This window comes from Dermacentor andersoni, chromosome 6 (genome assembly GCF_023375885.2).
Source record: "Dermacentor andersoni chromosome 6, qqDerAnde1_hic_scaffold, whole genome shotgun sequence".
Lineage (NCBI taxonomy): Eukaryota > Metazoa > Arthropoda > Arachnida > Ixodida > Ixodidae > Dermacentor > Dermacentor andersoni.
The window spans coordinates 30,684,723-30,706,744 of NC_092819.1; the positions used below are offsets into that span (position 1 = coordinate 30,684,723).

General features: G+C 45.1%; 3 protein-coding genes across 8 annotated transcripts in view; 2 read left to right on the forward strand and 1 right to left on the reverse strand.

Moving 5' to 3' along the window:
* LOC126521470 (uncharacterized) overlaps positions 1–22,022 on the reverse strand; it is a 289,078-nt gene that overhangs the window by 52,764 nt on the left and 214,292 nt on the right. The window lies entirely within an intron of this gene.
* Positions 326–8,049, forward strand: LOC126521190 (excitatory amino acid transporter-like). The gene is made up of 7 exons (XM_055066038.2): positions 326–515; positions 624–666; positions 2,223–2,409; positions 3,295–3,528; positions 4,655–4,849; positions 6,568–6,702; positions 7,762–8,049. The coding sequence occupies exons 1-7, from the start codon at positions 495–497 to the stop codon at positions 7,919–7,921; spliced, it is 975 nt and encodes a 324-aa protein (XP_054922013.1). The 5' UTR covers positions 326–494; the 3' UTR covers positions 7,922–8,049.
* LOC140218948 (cell adhesion molecule Dscam1-like) overlaps positions 9,056–22,022 on the forward strand; it is a 39,675-nt gene continuing 26,708 nt past the window's right edge. The window contains exons 1-4 of one of the 3 annotated variants that reach the window (XM_072288666.1): positions 9,056–9,198; positions 9,517–9,813; positions 10,761–10,877; positions 11,478–11,630. In XM_072288666.1, coding sequence (XP_072144767.1) covers positions 9,120–9,198; positions 9,517–9,813; positions 10,761–10,877; positions 11,478–11,630 — 646 coding nt within the window. In that variant the 5' untranslated portion in view covers positions 9,056–9,119. Of the gene's footprint in view, positions 9,199–9,516; positions 9,814–10,760; positions 10,878–11,477; positions 11,631–12,161; positions 12,238–12,302; positions 12,603–13,590; positions 13,708–14,379; positions 14,515–19,602; positions 19,787–19,898; positions 20,196–20,379; positions 20,500–21,029; positions 21,177–22,022 lie in introns of those variants that run through there. The other 2 variants (XM_072288667.1, XM_072288668.1) reach the window with 2 other exon arrangements.

Here is a 22,022-nt window from a genome sequence, read left to right on the forward strand (position 1 = left end):
GTAACGTACACCCTAACCAGGTGCTGAAGCTTGTCGAGAATTATTGATGTAGATCATAATAGACAAGTATGTCTAATTTAAGCGCAACGATAAGGAAACAGCACGGCAAGTTAAAACGTGCAAACCGCCTACTCCGAAGGCCGCGCGCGTTGTTTTCAAAAGTGCCCCCGGCAGGAAATAGGACAGCGCCGTGGCGCCATCAGTCGCTGACCACCAGAACTAGAAAACGGGCATGCGCAGCCTCCGAGCGTTCGGGTCTCGTTCAGATCGAGCTCCGTCCGCAGCCGCTAAACGATCACAGAGGTCAAGACACTTGCTTTCAAAGTTGCGGGTTATGACACGGGTGTTATGGCGAAGATGTAACCTCAGTGCGCAGTTATTCAGAGCTAGAAACGCGCTGTCCGAATAGTTTCGAGAAACAGATGTCAGCTTTCACGTAAAGGGCTCACCTTACACATAATCTTTTTCGCAGAAACGCGGTGCCGGGAAATTTAATGGAAGCGCTTATATTCACCGTAAGTACTTACATGCATGGGTTATGCGGAGAACGCAAGCAAGGATATGCTGTCAATGTATACTCGTAACAGCAATGCATATTTTTTTCTCTTTATTTATGCCTACAGCCGCACACTGTCATCGAGGTGAACAGCACGGGAAAAGAAACCAGTAAGCCTCGTTCGCTCATATACTAACGAGAATGTGTGCATGACAGAAACGCTTTAACTTTGACTGGGTCGACGTCTATTGTAAGAGGCGTTGTGCGTCCAGCAGCTCTATACTATCGATATCAAAATCATTCGAAGATAGCAAGATACCATCGCAGACCGCAGCACCATCGCTAAGAATCGCAGCACTATCTGCAAGGAAGGTTCAGATTTGAAAGTAGGAATTCTAACCGCTGGCATCTGCGCGTTCATTGAAGCACGTATTTGCAAAAGCAAACGTATTGCACTTTTACGATGACAGTGCTATATGCAAGAGGCCTCTCCCGTATCATAGAAATACGCGGCGTACGTAACATCCGAGGGGGAGGGGGGGGGGGGGGCGGAAGTATTCTGTAAGAGTCCACCTAGTTGACTGTCCATTTTGGCCGCTGCTCATTGGATGCAGCTGTACGAGAGAGGAGGAGACGAACGGCCCTAGCCAATCAGCAGCGGCCGAAATGTACAGCGCACTAGGTGGACTAACAGAATACCCCCGCCCCCCCTGGTAACATCCTCGTGACTAACCAAGATGGCACGTCACTGAGATGCAGGCAGCTACAAAGTGTATGCGTCAAAACGACGCTTTGTCAATAGATGGTGCTCAAATCCAGATCACAACGACCGCTTCCTCGCAGTAACAAAAGCACATCTCGAAGGCTATACTTTTATGGCCTGCATGCGCCAGAAGCCATTGCTGGAACCAGAAAGACGTCATGGCCACCATGTTTTGGACATCACCCATAGCTTGAACTGTGTGACACATCGCTTGCCTTTGTATCCTACGCTTCAATGTCACATTAAATTTATTTGTAAAAAATAAAGTTCAGTGAAATTATTATGAGTAATCTTTATTCACAATATATGCATATTTAGGTAGGCAGGATACGTGGATGATATTCACCTTCGAGAGCACGACTTTGACGTGCAATGCACTCACGATTTAAAAGAAAAAAGTTATGTTTGATACTTACTAACCACGATCATACGCGTACTATAAGCTGGTAAGTGAAGGACGGAGCTGAATGCATCTGCGAAGATTGTATGGGTTATTCTATTATAATCGCATTATTCCCCATTCGCATTCTTCTCCTGACCAACGTTCTCGTATCGCTCTGACGAAACGAAATCTAAGGAAGGAACTGTTAAGAAGTAGAATATAGGCGCAACCACACATCTCGTGCATACAGCATAATGCAAACTTAGGTTTCATTTGCGGACACGTGCATGTCGTTGCAATTCGTGAGCTTAATGAGGCAGACGACACACATTACATATCAAGGCTTATTCACTCGCTGAGGAACGGTGAAGAAGACACAAAATCGAAAGTGACTTAGCCCGAGAGTTGCCAGAGGAACCTTCTCTACTGTACAGACAGCAGCTTTGCCCTCGCAGTTGAGTAACTTTTTCTGCTACACTGTCCATGGACAGTCTATAGGCATTATAAGTTTATGTCCACAGAATAGCTATATATGTACACAGAATAGCGATATATATGTGTGTGTGTTTTTTTATTGGCAGACATCAGCTTGGAGGGCCAAACGCCTGTGATACGACGCACTAGCGTCCCGAACTACGTGGGCATGACCGTCATCAGCGTGCTGCTGGGCGCAGTCCTGGCCATCCTCGGTGAGAGCAGCCGCGGATTCATCGAGCTATTCGTGGCCGTCAACGACGTCATGCTTAACCTCGGACAGATCATCATGTGGTACGGAGTGTAACGGAGCACATACGCGTAGCCAGCGCGCGGCACGGTTCTGCAAGCTAAACAGTACCGAACATGGATGCTCTCAAAGACATCATATACTGTGGTGCCAGAAACATGCTCCGTTTATCACAAATGTACGTTAATCCCGCAGCTTCGGACTAAGTATGCGGGCAATTACGCTACTGAAGATACGCGTCTTTTGGACCGTGCACGGCATCCTATCGACTTGATGGGGGCGAACATTTCGTAGCCGCGCCTATGCGACTGGAAGAGTAGCACATAGAATGTATCCAGCCTAACAGTTGAAAACGGTACAGCAGCATTTACCTGGATGAACGTATTCAAGCTCACATCTGCTGAAAGAACTCGTGCATAGAAGAGGCTGGTGAACACCGCTAATTGTTCACTGACTGCAGCGGGATGGCAGGGAGGAAACCCAATTATGTAAATTCACGTTATGGATGACTCTGACGCTAAACTCAGGGACATCCTTGTCCATAACAGGACGCCAATGTGAACCGTGGTTTCAAGGAAAAGGCCTAATCAGCCTTTTTTTTTTTCGGTAATAGGAATAGTGCGAGGCATCTGTTGTCTACTCGTCGGGAACAAATTCAGCTGGTGGAAAACAAAACACACGCGACAGAACTGGCACGCCACATTTTCGCATCATTTTCTGGAATTCACCTGCAACCTCTTTCCTATATCACCTGACAAAGATGATTGCACCTCATGGGAGTCCCAAGAGCGAAAAAGAAGGGTCCCTAATTATCGATGCATTATCAGCCTGAAGAATTCAAGTCGCATTACATGCTTTCCACCAAAATGGTTTGGGAGACAGCTCTCATAAAATGGCTGGTCGAACGGTTCCCCACGTTGTTTCTACAGGTACTTCCCCATCGGCATCTGCTTCCTGCTGACGTCTCAGACGCTGCGCTCCCACGAGTTCGTGTCCGAGACGCGCCAACTCGAGACCTACTTTCTCAGCCTCGTCCTGGCGTTTGCCATTCACGGCATGCTGACACTTCCGGCGCTGCTGGTTCTGTTCAGCCGCACGCACTACCGGAGCCTCTTCTCAAACATCGGGCTCACTCTGGTCACTGCCTTCGGGACGAGTTCCAGGTGGGCATGAACGCCGCGCACGCACGGGCATGGTTATACCCAGTAAACCACAAACGTCTATGCGATGTACGAATTAGGTCCTGATGTCTAAGTCCGAGACCGACATCTGCTAGACGTCATATATGTATAAGTGCGCTTTCGCCAGAGAAATCCAGCACGTCTAGAGTATGTTGTTTTGATTTAAAACTATATGTTATATCACATCTGATTTATGTTGTAACGATTTGATATACAGACCTTGTTCAGTCCACAGGTGTATAGTTGTCCTCACAGATGCTTTCGTTTCCCTGTGACAGAAATATGTTTTCTCATTTGTTCAAATTAGAATTTGAAATTATAATGTCTGTAACTCATACGTGTGCACCTACTTTGCGTATTTTCTTAGACAACCTACTTTTAAATCTATGGCTTATTCAAGATGCCACTTGCGCCTAGCAGGAGGCCTAGAATTACCCTGCACTTTTTCCTGCGCGTACATGTGCAGTCGATGTGTATGTTCTTACTGTGCGGGCGTTCTGCCCACTGCATCTGTCACACAAATTGGATAAAAATGAATAAGAAGGAACGTCTCACACTTGCCTTAGCTACAGCCAAGAACAACTTATGGATAATATAGTGACTTGATGGCTGCATTCACGACGCTGACGTTGACGTATTGTCCCAAAAACTTCGCGACGCGGTCTCGTTTCAGCGACTAGTACAGCGAATATCTGTTAGTAGGAACACTGCAGCCTTTCAAAAATTGACAACAGCATCTAATCTGTCCTTCGCTGAATCCTCATATTTGTATCCTCACATGTTTGGACTTTTCCTCCACCCCATCGTTTCGCCTATCGAGCTGTGTAGGTATTGCGATTCAACAACGATCCTCGGCGAATCCTGCGATGAGTAGCGGTAGTTCTACACGCACGCGTTCATACCATTAAATTTAACTAGACGCCGGGATTGCTTGATTACGAAACTATATTACGTGAATCGCTACGGAGTGTCACCGGAAAGAAGTGACTACAATAGGTAGAGGGGTCGCGCTACTTACGACTCTGAATAGTCTAGTAATAGCATTGAGCCGAGGCGAGTCTGTGAATAGGGGTTAGTCGCCTCAAATTGCCGGTGTTGTGCGTTGCAGCAATATGACGCTGACCAGTACGGTGTCATCTCTGGAAGGCAAAGTGGGCCTCCACCCGACGGTCGTGCGACTCGTTGCACCGTTGGGGGCCACGTTCAACAAGGACGGTACGGCCATTTACATGGCCATCAATACCGTATTCCTCGCACAGCGAAGCGGATACCATATCACGTTCTTCGACGTTCTCGCCACAAGGTATACACGGGAGGGATGAAACCGTGGGAATTTGCGTTTCCTGTGCTCCAGTCATGCTAATTTCACACGTATAGCCCGCGTTGCCTAGCTTTCAAGTTTACGATGAAAGTAGCTTCTACGAGAAGCTTTGGTTCGTTCTCACTCTAACCGCTTTGGAGGGGCAACGTCTTGAGTAATGCAGCTTGCTCGGGACTACGATGTACAAAGCTGATGTGATTTAGTTGACATTAGACAAGACAAGAAAATCTTAACATAGACGCTAAAGGCTATCCGGGACGTGTAGATATATCTTATGGGCACCAGTGGCTCGGTATGCCTCAAGACAACGTAATAGCGAAATATGAATGGCAAGACTTCATGTAGATTATGAGACCACCGCTACGTGACGTCAAATGTTTGACAGAGCTAACTGTTTATGAATAAAAATGAAACGCGCACACACAAAAAAAGAAGAATTCCATCTTGCAGCTTCCTCAGACTTTTCACGCACGAATTATTATAAAATACCTAAGGGCGGGCGCATATTCGATGTTTCAAATACGAATCAAGTATTATACACAAGCTATTGATATTCGGAAATGAACTATTCGCTAATTTCTAATTTCGCAACTAACTAAATATTTTGTAACTGACTGTTAGAATCGGGATACTGTCCTCCGTCTGCCAAGCAAATTATCGCAAATTATCAGAAGTGAAACACGTGCAAAAGCTTTCGAATCAAAGCACACACAAAATGGATAATGCAAGTTTTGTTTTCGGTTTCGGGGAGGAGGCTAAATGAAAAACTGCGATTTTCACGTGTAGTCTGTATATTGTATTTCATTCAGCCTAGTGATGTAGCACTTGCGCCACAACCAGTGATGTTTTCATTGAAACAATTCCTGATGCATTTGGCCGCGGTAAACAGGCCCTTTAATAGTTCTTTTTTCCCGTAACCTGTGATCCCATTTAGCCACCATTTATTTAGCGCTTTACAAAACCTACTCATACTTCAACCACTCATTCTTTGAAAGCTTGTTGACAACTCGGCTCTAACGATGTTGAGAAACTATTGGTGCAGTTATTTTAATGGCAACTAGTTATCTTGTGTTTAAATCTTATCCTAATTGTGCGTGATAATTGGCTGTCTTTTTTTCACTAGTCAGTAAAAGCGTGGTATTTAACTGCATCGATATAAATATTTCTCCTTTAAATATATGCGTCTGCGTTTCACTATTCGATATACGATTCGATATTTACTATTCGTTTTCGAAAAATGTGGTATTCGCCCACCTCTAGAAATGCCATAAAACATCGCAAAATTCGTGACATCCCCTCTATACCGATTTGGTTCACTCACCGTATTAGGGTGTGAAATTTTCTCCACTATATGTATTACCCAGTAGTATGCCAATTTGAACATGTCTGAAGCAGTTCCTTAGCATAACTTGCAGAAATGGCTTGGTGTACAGCTTTCATTTAGCATTGTTATAAGCTCCGCTATTCCTCGTTTATGTCCTCGTCGTAATACATTACGTGGTTTATTGTGCTTGCTGGCAGCACAGTAACGCACGACAGTCACGCAGCCAGTCTAGACATTGTGGTATTTTAAATATATAGAGAGGGGCAGTGCTTTCACGAACAATTGCATATACTTGGCGGGACGCGTGTCGGTACGTGTCGCGATCAAAAAGTCTAACGTAATTCCTGCCATCGCCTCTCCTTTCTCGTGTCGCCAGCGCCGTGACCCTGGTCATGAGCAGCGCCACGGCAGCCATTCCTGGCCAGAACGAGACGTGCATCATTCTCACGACTCGACTCCTGGGTCTTTCTTCGCGAAGCGTCGGCGTTCTCGTACTCAGCGACTGGATCACGTAAACGCTTCCTTTTAACGCAGAGTGGCGAATTACCGTGCCATCCTTTGACAGACGATTCTTTTCGTCAAGTAGCCGACTACAAATGCGGCGTTGTAGGTGCCACAGATACAAGCCCTATATAACTTCCCTCAAATGTAGGACAGGAGACCACAGCGATATAACAGCCTATGCTCAAATAAAAAAACGCTTGTAGACAAGAGCTTCATGCAAAGAACAGTAGAGTCGAATCTAACGCTACAGTCTGCGTCCATCGCCAGTGTGTGGCAGCCAAGCCGGTGTGGAAATGACGCGTAACACGTGGATTTGTCTAAACTTTTTTTCCTTCGGCCTACAGACGACTTCTTAAAAGTCTAATTTTTTTTTTCATCGTAGGTTATTTTGTGCGGCAATCTGCACACTCAGAGTAGATGTATATTTATGCGCGGGAAATATATGCCTCAACAGACCTGTTTCTTGGCCTGCAGTTGGAGCTTGCTGAATTACGTTTTTTCCCCCTAAATTAATGCACACACACAAAAGGAAGACACACAGAGGATGGCACGGGCGGCACGATGAATTAGTTGTGAATGTTAAACACTGAACTGATCAAAACAAATGTATCGTAGCTTAACACAGCTTAGACACATAGAGCGATAACATAAACCGAAATGTACTTTCCTAAAGAAGCTGTGCTAAATAACAGCAAAATTACCGGGCACTGCACATGATTTCCAGTTTGGCTAAAAAGTTTCAGCGCCAGGCTTCTTTCTACTAATCTTATTATGGAACTCTCCGTTTGTAAAGTGACAAGCGCGTTTAAAAGCCGCAAAGTGCCACAAAAATAACTGGGAATTAAAGAAACGATTGCGCCAAAGAGAGCAGCTAAGAACTAACGACGTAAATCAGGGAATGCCCCTGACGATATGCTAAATGATAACAAGAGAACGCATGCGTGGAGCACCAGTGCTCGTGCAACTGGAAGCAATACCGTGAAGCCTTGCGATGCGGACAAAGCATCGCCACAAATAAATGTTGTTTATCTCCTTTATGATGCCTTCAACTTCTCTCCGATCGCAGAGACCGACTGGCGACTGTGGTGAACGTGTTGGGAGACGCGGTATGCTGCTGCATCATAGACGAACGATGCAAGAACGTTCTCTCTGGGACCAGCGAAAAGATAGCACAGTCCCCACCAAGATGTCTCGACACGAGAGGGCCGGCAGTTCGCCCTGACTGAAGGGCCGTATACTATGCCCGCAGGTGGCCCCTGTAATCGACTCGAATGCGAACTAAGAAAATATGAAAAGAAACATGCTTAATGGATTTTTCGTTTTATGTTTACATTAAAGATAAATTCAATCAAAAGTTTTTATCGTTCTTTGTCAACGAACGTTTATAAAGGCGTGCTCGCAATCATGCTGGCTTTGTGATTGGCGCTGGTAGCCACGTTGTGTTGCAACCTAGAATTTTAATTCTGGAAAGGAATATCGCTCCATGCGTTGCTCGAGCACGGTAATTCGAGCGACGAATGAGAACATTCAAAGTTGAAAGCGCCAATCCAGCTTTGAACTTTGAGTTAAACAAACACGCAATAACACGCTCTGCCACATTTTGGGTGGCACACAGAGACCCGTCATCGTTACCGAGCCTTTACTAATTAAAAAAAAATTATGTTCATTTTAGGTTGCTTTTCCACACATACTGGTGATACTTTTCATCTTCCGCTGATATCCTGAGCGTTTTATTATTTATATTTATTTCTGACGGAATTTGGAATCGATAACACAGGAATGCCAAAACAAACAAGCAAGGAAGCAGCTTCGCTTTTCCAGTAGCCCAACACCGCAACTCCGCACAAGTGCCAGGAAAGCATAAAGCTGCGACGTGATCCCAGTCATGGGGTGTTGGTCATCACCGAAGTGAATTGTATCCAATCGAAGTACACATTCATAGCAACCCGCGACTGAGACCGAGTACACAGTATAGCTGCTGGTTCGTGCTAAAGCTTCCGCTTCTAAAAGGAGAGTACTCAGGGGAAACTGTCGGACCAGTTTTCATTAAAGTTTACGCTCTCTCAGGGGAAACGAAAACAAAATGCACTGAAACTTTAGTGTTAGTTGCTCATCGACGACAACATACCAAAGATTTTAAAGTGTTCGTGGTTTCGCCCATATGTGTGTAATGAGGGTAAAGAGTTTACTCTTGCGCCATATGTAAATGTCAGTTGGGATTTCAAAATATACTATGAAGTGTCCGCATAGGGCTCGACGCACCGGTATCGTGCTCGTCAGTCTACTACTGCGCTTGCAGCGATTCTCCTAGTGGGAACCAGATGGCGCCGCATCACCAAACATCAGAAGCCATAGTCCTAGTTGTTAACATAAACCTATTAGAGTTGAAAAGTGCGGCTGGCAGGAAAACAACGGTCCCATTAAATGGATATCCTGTCCCAGAGAAGACAACTACGCCTTCTTTGGACAGTCCTGGTGCTTCTTGTGCTTTCGCACAGTACAAGTGAGTGTCCGTTCTTGATGCTCCGGTTGACGCATACTCTGAAGCCTCAAGCTTTGTTATACATTGCAGGTAGATTTGAAGGCAGGAACGGGGTCTTAGCGCCGGTAAAATAAAAAATAAAAGCAGATAAGCATAAGCTTTTGTTATAAAATACGTGCAGTTATCGAATGCTGATGAGCAAAGGAGTGCAGCAAACTGAAAGTGCAATACTCCGAATAGCTCCAATGCATGCAAGCCGACGCAAACAACTCAAAACGAGAACGCGCTGTAGCTTTGCTTGGAAACAACTTCGCGTTCGCGTTTTTCGCTTTCTAACAGCTGTGATATCCCTACGGCTGCACCCGTTCGCCTTTCCGGAAAAGACTATCCTCGGAACCCAAGTGTCCGCGACCTGCACAACAGTAGAAGCAGCGCAGAACGTACGTTTCCGCTGGTTCAAGAACGGCAGGCTGCTCACAGGATCGGAACGAGACGGTCGGATTCGTTTGAGAACCTTCCCCGATGTCTCTACCTTGGTCATCGGACCGCTTGAAGAGAACGACAGCGGAAACTACACTTGCACTGGCACGGCGGGCCTCAAATCTGATTCCCACACGCAGAACCTGCACGTTTTAGGTGAGTCACATTCAGGTGGGATGACATAACAATACCGCAGAGGAAACTGTTAATTGCAGGCAATAATTGTCTGATTAAGCGTTTCACGCTGCTTAGAAAAAATAAGAATAAAGCTTTCTTGCGCGGGAAACACTGACGATACATTGCATGTCTATCTTAACTCTGCAGCCGCATTGATACACTATAGGATGAAACAGGGGTATTGAAGCTCTTGATTCGTGAAAGCAAACAAGGTATCCTGCAACTCAATTGTGCAAGCTTCAATCAAATGTACTCACATGCAATTACTTGCCACACAATAAATATAATTTGATAACGGACAGCACCATCTATAGTATATACTAAATATTGCAATGTGAATTGCACCAGAACACGGTGGCTGAAGCGCAGATCAAAAATACGGCGCGTCTGAACGATCTTGTGTGCGATGCCGACACGTTAATTGCTGCGTGTTCGTTGAGAGTTCCGAAGGCCGGTGCGTGGGGCCTGTCAGGCTCACGGCCTTGTGGCGCCTCCCGTGCTCCATGTCAACAATGAGAAGATTGAAGCGAAGGTTTCGAGTTATGTGGGCAGTAGAACGACTGTCTATTTTCTCCGTCTACAATGACACTGCAGAGGAGAAGCACAAAACTGTGCTCGAGAACGAGTAGGTGGCCCCGCGACGCCTGAGGTGCTCGCGGCACTGGTATTTCTGCAATCCCGCAACCACATGATCGCGCACTAGGTTGGCGGACGTTAGGTGTCGCTCATATTCCAGTGGACAATTATAGTTAAGAAAGGTTATGGCAAGTCGAAGAAACTCACATGTCTTTAGAGCTTCCGTTGCCTCTGATTGTAGCACCCACAAGCGTATTACGCACATTTGCGTATGCGCGCACTAGTAAATCGAATTTCGTAGTCAAGCTTAGCTTGCGGTGGCGATGCAAATGTATTTCGTGCGCCTGCAGTTCCGCCTAAATGGATCTACGAGCCGAGCGACGTCAACGTGCGAGAAGGCGACAATGTCACGGTCACGTGCAGTGCGTCGGGCCGGCCAACTCCTCTGGTAAAGTGGAAACGCAAGGGTAAGTGAGTTGAAAACAGTCTGCAGACTATACGCAAGAAACAAAATGATCCAGCTGTCTGATCTTTATTAATTGGCACGTTTAACCTACCGGAAACCGACGGCTGTAATTTATATAAACGGTTCAAACACACTACTTGATGCTGCGTTTGTGGCCACCACTGCGACCATTGCCTTGCCCAACGCACTGTCAGATGCCTTGGATGCTGACACACTTTCAGCGATACATGTAATGAGGGGACAGACGCAAAGGCGACACAAGACAAAACTGTGCTTGGTATTGAATCATCTTTATAAAACGTCGAATCACTGTGCCCTTCTGTAAGCGCCGTTCTTTCCCAGTTTTCTTAATATTTCTTAGAACCAAACTTTCAAGTTGCTAGTTTTGATTGTAACATATTTTGCCTCTTTGACAGCGTGCACTGCAATGTAGCTACACCAATTACACGGTTTAACAACTGACAATCAAAGTATAACGTCCACCTCCAAAGCAGAACAATGCATGAAGTTGTGCAACAGTCGCATGCTTATATAGCAAAGCGTCTAATATTTGCATCTTCAAAACTCGCTTTCAATGAGGTTTCTCCTACCCGCCATTTAGGAGACAAAGGAGGGCAAGTCCCCGCCAACACTTCACAAGGCGGGACTTTCAAAATCTCAAGAACGACCAAGCTGGCCAGCGGAGTCTACATCTGTACCGCAGACAACGGCCTACCACAAGTTCTGGAGCGGGAAATACGTATTACCGTATTCGGTATGTAATCAGACAACACCGACTAGCACAGAACAATCAGGCTCTGAATTCAAAATACGTCATGCGACTACACATATGACTACACAAGATATCCCGAAAGCGTAAGTAATGATTAACAATTCATTGCTTAGAGCGCATTGACGAGTACAATGCTTCCTTTACCTTTTTGGTGCCCTAAACAGTGGCGACATAGGTGGTTGGACACGACCGACCACTTGCCATTAGGATATAACGGACACAAACGAGCACAGTATATAAGCGTAAGTCGCAGACTGCATTTGAATTGTTTGACGTGTACACCGTCCAAAGCTAGGAGGCATCCCATAATTTTGCCATTGGCTGGGTTCAATGTGCGCCTTAAACACACCCTTGAACTTGCGGCTTATACAACAAATCACCCGCGCAACTTCTGCGTGGCAGTGCCAGAGATGGCGCCAGCAGTCCGTGCTGAGCCTTCCACTGGTCTAGTGTCACCGCTGTGTGATACCACGCACGCTGAATTCATCGTTACTGCTACGCCAAAACAAACGGACGATGCTCTGCTTCGTGATCACTGTAGCGCTGATTTTTCTACAAGCGACCAACCACGCGGGTGGCCAGCATTCCGGTGAGCCAACTTAGATACAAAAATCCCGGTCATGAGTTCTAACGTTTGCCCCAATATACACGCAGGGCGTTCGAAAGGGATGTTTCGCCTTCAGCCATTCTTTTTTCCGAGCGATCCCACTGAAGGCAACAAAGTCACTGTTACATGTGCTTTAGTCACCGACGGCATAACATCAGGAGTCGAGTTCTTTTGGTACAAAGATGGGAAGGCACTGGCACTAGACGACCGCGTCAAGATTCGCTCTTTCCCCGACATGTCGACGATGGTGATCGGGTCTCTAAAGCAGGAGGATTCGGGAAACTACACCTGCATGGGAAGATTGGGAGGCCGCAAGGACTCGCACACAGAGCAGCTGAGAGTTCTTGGTGAGTAAGAATTGTTGCGCATCTCATTAGCTGTATGCAAAACGAGTCAATACACGCCATGGCGAAATAATATAAATAAAGAGCATGATGTACTACACTGATGATCACTGGGAAAAGAGAAGCCTAAAGAAAGAAAAAGGAAATCAACGTTCATAATAACTAAATGGCAGCATGGCAGTTTCAAATTAGCGGTCGTCTTGGCGTGAATGAAGCAAATCCCTTTCTCGACGCGTTGTGACATTTATAACTCACTATGTTCTTGTTTTTATGAAACGCGCACTGAAGCGGGTTTCTTGAAACAAATACCGCCCAATTTTATTGAAAGAAACAAAAAAACATATAAGGAGAGGGAATTTTGCTTAGGGCTAAGCCATGAGAAAACAATAAAGGAAATCTTAAACACCAAACCAGAACCACATCGAGTTAGGTGCTAAATTTCAGTTATTTCCCGAGTGACAGAATAGCCTTTCTAAATGCAAGACTATGAAAGATATTCCTGTTCGATCAATTCATAGTTCATAAGCGGAGTTGAAAAACGGGCCTAGTGAAGAAGGAGGACTCAGACATTTAGTTCAGTGGACATAAAGGTCTATCACTTAAACGCAACAATAATGCACGCACAGGATAACATTCGTACAGACGTAGAGAAGCACTGCTTGAAACCCTGTTTGATGTGGTGTTTCCACATAACTGCGCACAATCAAAACTACCCGGGCAAGCAGGAGGATTTCCATTACAGGGCATTTTATCAATAATTACCTCCTGCAATAGTTGCGCATCTTCAGGTGCGGGAGGGCAGGACGTTTCAATTTCGCTTACTTATGTAGCGAAGTACGCCGGCTTCAATCAGTGCCAAAGAATAAACAATAAAACAATGCAGAGGATGTAAGTAAAGTAGGAACGACATATTTGCGTGTGGCTCTTTGGTCGAATATTTGTTCACATCTTGCTGCATTGACAGTCCCTCTCTGACTTTATTTTTGTCTAGTTCCAGTTAAATGGATGCAGGAACCTCACGATGTTAGAGTGAAAGAAACTGAAAATACGACACTACGCTGCGAGGCAACGGGAATTCCGAAACCAAGCATCAGGTGGGAGAAAGAAGGTAAGCTAGGCTGCACGTTTTTTATCCAGCTCAAAACAGCCCTAACTTTCTGGTCAACAAGCTGGAGACGCGAGAATCGAACAAATCATTTCTGCCACGCTCATGTTAGTGCGCACTATTAATCGCGCAATTAATTTTTACCACCTGTACCGTGCACTTAAAGCACAGAACACGAGTGTTTTGAATTTCACCCCCTGTTGAATTGCGGCCATCGCGGCCGGGACTCGAACCCGCGACCTCGTTGCTTAGCAGCGCAATGCCATAGCCAGTGAGCCATCGCGGCGGGTACAACGATCCTTGCTTTAATTTGATGATCACGTTTAATCGCAGTTACAGCGGCCCAAGCCATTGATTAATAAATCTCTGATCGACCGTTGGCTAGCGGCTCGACAAGCCCCTAGTGCAGGACGACTGCCGTCGTGTAGCGGCGATACTTGGTTATACGCCTACACCGAGACATTGTTTCTTAAGCTACAAAGTTTTGATTTGATATAACGAAGATATATTTGTGTAATCGGCGATTAAGCGAGGGGGGACTAGTAAATATCATCATTCACAACGCACGCAAGAAGCATCAGATGACCGCCTGTACGAAAATTAAAGCTTTCCTTGCGCATGTCCACAAGAGGCTAGTCACTGACTAAGTTTTGCCCACTTGTGATTCGTTTTCAGGTGTCCTGCTAACTGCATCAGGCTCGAAGCTTCAACTTCTTAAGGCAACAAAGGCCGACTCCGGGGCATACAAGTGTACAGCAGACAACGGCTTGAGGGAGCCACTGGCTAAAGAAGTTCGCGTATCTGTTTACGGTATGGAACAAATGACACGACCAGCACTAATACCATAGTACAGACGCCCTTTGCACTTCCTTACAACACGCGCTGACTTGCCAGTTTCAAATTGTCTATTCTAACCGTGGCAGAATGGTGTCTTTCCGCCGTTGCAACACAGATGGCGACTCTAGTAAGCATAGTTCGCTCTGAAACGGCGCCAGCGGACATGTTCTTTTTCAGTGGCGTCGAAAGCAATTTTGTCACAGGCCAAACAGACCGTTCCGACCTGCGAACATTTTTTCAAGCGGCAATGCTGCCCACGGGTACACTACGACAGCTTTTTCTCGGTGTTCTTACCTCCTTCACATGCATCGTACACAGTGCAACGGTCGGTAAGTGTCAAAATTTTCTATAAATTTCATAATCTGCATGAAACATCAAATAGAGCGCTCGAGTTACCTACTATCCCTAGTTTATAGCTATGACTTATCAGGGTCCTTCCATTGCTGCCTGACATATAACCATGCGTTTTGAAGCATTCTGACATTTGATACGTCTGGTGAACTGGTGAACAAAGGGCGAACGAGCACGTTCGCTCTATAATTTATTGGATACTGCAATCATGCGCTCAAATCATTTAGGGCACATCACGCGTCGTGTACGTGATTTGTTTGATGTAATGCTGAGACGCTGAAGATGAAAATATTGATGCAATATTGAAGAACGACTGCACGAAACAAAACTTAAAACCGAACACCGTGCCAGCAACAGCAATAAGCATGAAGCTTGCTTTCACGGCCGTCATTTGAAAACATAGTTCTTCCAACCATTTCAACCATCTTTAACTTCTTTATTTCTTTTGCATCTAGATACTCTAAGAAGAGCAAATTAGAACTTCGGCCGAATTCCTAATTACATTGTAAAGTGCAACAGTAATGCATAAATGATGTTGTCAACTATGGGCATCGTATCGTTGATGAATAAATTTACAGTCGCTTAGCTAACGCTCAACAAAGTTATTAATTCTGGAAATCACACCTGCCAAGACATTTAGAATTAACAATATGGGCGCCCCCAAATGCGTGATTGTGGTGAAAATGACTACGTAAACAGCAAGCGTTTCACAATGTCGTGTTTGCGGGAAATTACATAAAATAAAATTTTATAGATCGACGTTGCCGTCACCAGAGCTTTAACATATATATTTTACCTCATTTTGATATTTGCTTTTCCTGTGTATCCAACAGTGATGAAGTTACGGCCGTTTTATAAGCACAACAAACTCACTCATATAGCTTTTAGCTTTCATACGGCTGTAGAATTTGCTTCTCTTCTTCAATTAAGAATTTAAAAAAATCGAAGTTCGCTCAGTGTTGGCTTATAACAAATCTGCATTTTATGTCAATTTTGGAGAAACATCACCTGTTGGAAAGTAGTTAGAAACGTCATCTTACCCTTAATATTGAATATAGATATATATAAGATTATGCACGCTTGAGAAAGAGCTGATAGCCAAAGCCCACTGGTTTATATGTGCAGCATGAGCACCAATAATTAGGGAGACTAATCAAAAGAGTCATAAGTGCATAACAAGCAACATTATTGAATTGAATGTAGAGTCATTAGAAGTTTCGACTTTTGCAGAATTCAAGCTGCAACCTTTCCGTTTCCCGACCGACGCTGTTGAAGGCAAAACTGTCACTGTGCTTTGCACAACCACCACCGCCATATCCGGAGTGCAGTATCGATGGTTCAAGGACGGCAAACAAGTGTTTGAAAGCAGCAAGATAAGGTTGAGGACGTTTCCTGAACTATCATCGCTTATTGTTGGCCCTCTCAGAGAAACTGACAGCGGGAATTACACCTGTCATGGAGTCTACAACGGCAAGAAAGATTTCTTTTCCGACGTCCTCAATGTTAGGGGTAAAATTTAACAAATTTTATAACATTAAATCGACAAAAGACCCTTAAGAAATCTTTCAACTACAAGAAGATACTATTTATTTTTTTGTCTTAGTTCCACCCAGCTGGACTGAGAAGCCTGAGGATACTGTCAGAGTGATGGCGGGAACGAATCTGACAGTTTCTTGTCAAGCCAAAGGAAAACCCAAGCCTGCTGTCCTAGTCATAAAGGAAGGTAAGGCTCACAAATTACACGTTAACTTCTCGTCTGGAAAGAAACAGCATGCAGTTGCTTCGAATGAGGTCGTAGAGACGCGCGTTTCACTTTCCCACTTAATATATACCTCTGTTAAAATAAAACATAAACAGATTGATAAAACAGGTGACCCTAGAAACACCTCTAGAGCCTGTGATTTTATAAAATCAACCTGGAATAATCATAAGGCATAAGAAAAGACAAATGAGTGAGCAAGCTTGTCGTTCTTTGTTTTCTGTAAGCTGAAGGTATGACATAACACGCTGCTAAAAACAACTGCTTTGCAAAATATAACCTGTTCGATTTTATCCTTTGTTTCGGATCTAACTTTGTCTGTTAAAGATGAAGCTGAAAAACAGCTTACTTGTTTTTTATTCCTCGCAGGGCAAAATGACGGACAGCCGCCGAGTATCCTTCAAATAAACAAGGCAACTAGGCAGCATTCTGGTTATTACATCTGTAAAGCGGACAATGCGGTTGCCCAACCACTGGTTAGGCGGTTTCGGGTGGTCGTATACGGTAAGTGTTTACACTGCAGTCCACAGCTAGTTAATAATGTACTAAGTATTCCACAATGCACAGTGATGTGGAGTCACAGGAGTTTTCGGGTTTCAAATTTCTGCGGACATCCCGCGGGCGTGGAGCCAAATATCTTTCGTGCCACAACCAGTTCAGAGATGGCGCCAGAGCCTTTGGTTACGCCGTCCAACGACGCTGCATTCGCGAAGCGACACATTCGACAAACAGGCTCTCATAACTGCCGAAGCTATGTATGCCGAGATACCCTGGTCAGCAATTAAATGCGTTGGAATCGTCATTCTAGCTCTCCAGGTCTCATCTCGACAGCACAGTACCTCAAGAGAGGTTCAAGGTAAGTCTGCACGGCGACTTAATGGCCAGATGAATGTTCTGTTGCTAGAATTCGTTCTTCGGCTCAAAAGCCCACGAATCATTTCATCCCCGATTGTAGCAACAAATACCTTCAACCACTTGTGTTTGTCGTTACAGGAGCTCTTCGACTACAGCCATTCTTTTTCCCAAATAAGGTTGTCGTCGGAAACACCGTGACCGTCATGTGCACGACCATAAGTAGCACAGCTAATGTCAACTTTCGATGGCTCAAGAACGGAAAAGAGCTCCTCAAAAGTTCCAAAGTGAAGATTGTGCACCACTCGCTGTTCAGCACACTGGTCGTAGGCCCGACTACCACTGAGGACAGCGGAAACTATACTTGCGTGGGAAACATGGGCCAGCAGGTGGACAGTTACTCCCAGCAGCTCAATATCCTAGGTACGTTGCTCACTGACTCGTTTATGCGAACCGATAGCAGTGTATATGCCAGCATGGTTTATTCAGGAGTAGATCACAATTAGATTAAAACTTTTCACATGCATTTCCTGCCATAGCGTCATAGCGTCTCGGACTAACCACATCAAAGCATACAGGTAAAAAAAGGGAGACTAAAGTATACAGCGGAATTTCTTGGTAGCCATTTGTACTACGTTAATATGTTGTACTGCCTGCCGTGCTATCTTGAAACATTAGAAAAAGTACAAAGTGTATAAGCAAACGGGAACTTCAAAGATAAAAAATATTTTGAAGCTGTGTGACTCTTACATTGTATCTGTAATTAATAGTTATTTGTTAAGTTAGTTTTTGTCTCAGCCATCATTCATACGTTGCACGAGTTTTCAGTATTTTAATGCATTCACCTTTAAAGGGCTTCCTGTTCAAGCCAAACAGTTACTGCCCGGTGGTGTTAGGCAAAACGCGCCCATCGCGAAGTGTGCGCAAACAGGCAGTGTTGCTTCCAGCAGTTAAAATTTACTGTGAACTCAACCAGCGAACGCATGCGGACTCTAAATCGGGAAATTGTGGCGGAAAAACTACTTCATCGCCAGTTTTGTGGAAGACCGGCGCTTCATGGGAACTCTGTCAGTGAGATGTTTTACCACGCGCAGCTCCACCAAAATGGGTCGTGGAACCAAGGGACGTCACACTGCATCAAGGTGCCAATGCGACAGTTTCCTGCGAAGCGAAGGGAAATCCCGTGCCCTCCGTGACATGGAAGCTCGTCAGCAGAGCTGGTAAAGTTAGAACACTTCGTTAATACGTTTATACCGTTACAATACCTGATTGACCACAAATGCAAATAAACGTTTCATTCCTGAATATCGGATGGTACGAAATAATGAGCACCGCAATGTTCACAGTAGCACGAAAGATAGCCCTCACACTGTCGTAGCTATAGTAAACAAAGGAAACTTGCATTACAACGACTGTGTCAGCAAAACCACAGCAGCATAGGAAGCAGTAACAGAGATTGAAAACAAACAAAGAAATAAAAAGGCCGCGTGGTATACTGGTAAGCAAAGACAGGTTGAAAGTTCTATAATGAGAATAAAAATGATGTCGCCAACGATATACATGCCTATGCAAAAGAGAGATCCAAAGTTTTACCCTTAAACAAATGCACGTTCTGGACGTCCGACAAAAGTCAAAAATTACTGCTTAGAACGCAAAACTAATGAATGCCTCAATATTCTCTTCACAGGTGATAAAGAAACCAAGGCAGCTGGAAGGAACCAGCTGCAGATAAAGAACGCATCAAAGTTGGATGCAGGATCGTACGAATGCACTGCCGACAACGACGTTCGAGATGCCATCGCTAAAACCATTGTAATCTCCATTTACGGTGAGGTACCAAAGCGGCTGCGTTAATTTCGACAACGTTATTTCATGCGTAGCTCACGTTATGTCCTGAGCACTCACATGTAACAAAGGCCCTAAAGCAGCAAGTATCTTATCTTGCGTTCACCAACGCCTTCATTGGTAAAGCGATTATTTAGAGCTTCAAACGCGACGGGCGCGACTGCTTGGCCAAAACGACTATCGAGGGCGCCACGGGACCGTGAGATCGACTGGAGCGACAGTGCGCCCAAGCTTTGCAATAGAAGCTTACTTTTTTACGTGGACGTACCGCGAGTACCCACAAAACTTATAAGGTGCTGCTTCAAGCCAAATGGTTAAACGGCTTCTAAGCTTGCATTCTCAACATGAAGACGTTAAACGAGATCGGAAAGAACCGTCACACTCTACCTGTCGCAACCTTGGGACTTTAATGTGCGATGCTGTTTCTTTCATGTTTCGGTAAGTGAAGCATCCCATCTAATTTGTGGTCTAATGACAGCTTGAAGTCATGTCCGCTTAGCTTTCGTGCTCTGAAGCTGACGCGTGATGATGTTACGCACTGTGTTTCCAGAGCGCGGGATGGCCGTAAAGGTGCAGCCTTTCTCATTTCCACCCAACCTCGTCGAGGGGTCAAGGGTTAGCGCAGCCTGTTCCTTACTGAGGGTGTCCGAAGCAACGCGCTTTCGATGGGCGAAGGACGGAAAGACACTCGGTGACGATCCGCGAGGTCGTATCAAGGCAAGGACCGACACCGACTTTTCGATGCTCACAATAGATCCGGCGAGGCAAGAGGACAGTGGAAACTACAGTTGCACTGCGATGTCCAAAGGAAAGTCTGACACGTTTTCAGCCAACCTTGTTGTCTACGGTAAGTACCTGCTTAATTCTAACTCAGGAGCTATGTTAAAATATCGCATCTGATATTTAATACTGTAGAGTGAAGCGTGGCTCCCTCTCTAGTTCCTTTGACTGTGTAGAAGCACCAGTTTGTCCAAGCAAAATACCTTATTTGAGAGGCAAACGACAAAATATTTACACTTTTTTCCTTACAGCTGCACCGAAATGGACGCAGCAACCAGAAGACGTAGTAATCACAGAAGGAAATAACGTGTCCGTGAAGTGTGCCGCATCAGGAAATCCTGTGCCGGAAGTAACCTTGCAAAAGGATGGTGGTGAGGAATTACAACGTCACCATAAATTGTTCGCTGCTTATCTAATGCACGTCCGGAAGCAAACAAAATGAATCGCGCCACGTGCGAAACGTTCAGCAATTTATGAAGTATGCATGAAAAGCGAAAAAAAAAATAGTCCCTTGCATGACATTACCGCTTCCATAAAAACAGCAAAGGCGGTTGGGGGGGGGGGGGGGGGGGGCACGTGAGCAACGCACTCTTACAAAGACAGCAAAAGAGGCGCATGAAACAATCTACTAAACTTGGTTGTACAAATGTTCGCTTCCTGCGGCGGTACTTCACGTAATCGCGGCATCGACACTAAGAGCTAATTGTTCATTCCTAAAGTTAACGCCAGTAATATACATACACGAAAGGCTCAACATTTAATGCATAAATTTCGCGCATGCACCTGTTCTGAAAAGCGCGAAGCTATACCAGACCTCATTGAGCATATGCTATGCAGCACTTGAAACAAACTACTAATATCATTAGCGGCCTAACGTAACTTGTTTTTCTATGGTCCACAGGAAGCACGCCGACTAGAGCCCAAGGGAAAGGAAAAACAGAGCTCCAAATAACGAAGTCTTCCAAAATGGACGCTGGAACGTATTCCTGCACTGCCTCGAATGGTTTTGGTTCCGACATACATGACAGTTTCTTTGTTAAAGTATACGGTAAGAAAATGAAGCTAAGTTAAAAAACGTAAGAATTCTATATATGTGTGATATAGCATGTTACGAAATAGAAAGAAAGCGATTTAGTATCCTCCGTTTCACAATGCCAGCCGTATAACAATGGCAGTCATTAGATTAAAGTGACACACTTCCTACGGCGTGAGATAGAGGGCGTTACGTATCTGTGGTCGCATGCACATTCGAGACAACAGGCCGAAGTATGCACCTCACAGAGGCGTTGAAGATGCAGCTTGCACCGGTGATGATAATCTTTGCCGGCGTCTTTTCTTCTTCACTGACTGGTAAGCTCTTCCGCATTACTGTGAAAAGCAACGCTGAGAATTTTGAAACCTACATACCTGCCTAACCAAGTTCACAACTTCCTGCAGAAAACATCAAAGTGGTGCCGTTTTATGTACCGGACAAAGTCATGCTCGGGGACACGGTGAAAATTGTGTGTTACACGAGCACCGTACAAGCTCCTCTGTCGTTCAAGTGGATGAAAGATGGAAAAGCACTGAGCAGCGACCAGGACGCCCAGATCAAGACACAGGCCGACCTGTCGACAATGGTTCTGGGCCCCGTGAAACACTCGCACACGGGTAACTACACCTGCAAGGTCCTCTCACCAGCATCTAGTGGATCATACACTGCTCCCCTCGTGGTATACGGTGAGATCCGTCGTGTTGTCTTACTTCTTTTGCACTGAAGAACGTGGAGACGTTCAGTCTGAACAGCCTATAGAAGTTCCGTGAGCCGCTGAGTGCATCATGTTGGGCGTTTCATTAGAACAAACGACCTAGCCTTATTGATAAGTAACAGAATTGTGCGAAGGATCATGTAAAA

Coding starts and splice junctions, on each gene's coding strand:
- LOC126521190 (XM_055066038.2), top strand. CDS start 495: ATGGAAGCGCTTATATTCACC. Junction 667..2,222: donor CAGCACGGGAAAAGAAACCA/GTAAGCCTCGTT, acceptor TTTTATTGGCAG/ACATCAGCTTGGAGGGCCAA. Junction 6,703..7,761: donor GTACTCAGCGACTGGATCAC/GTAAACGCTTCC, acceptor CTCCGATCGCAG/AGACCGACTGGCGACTGTGG.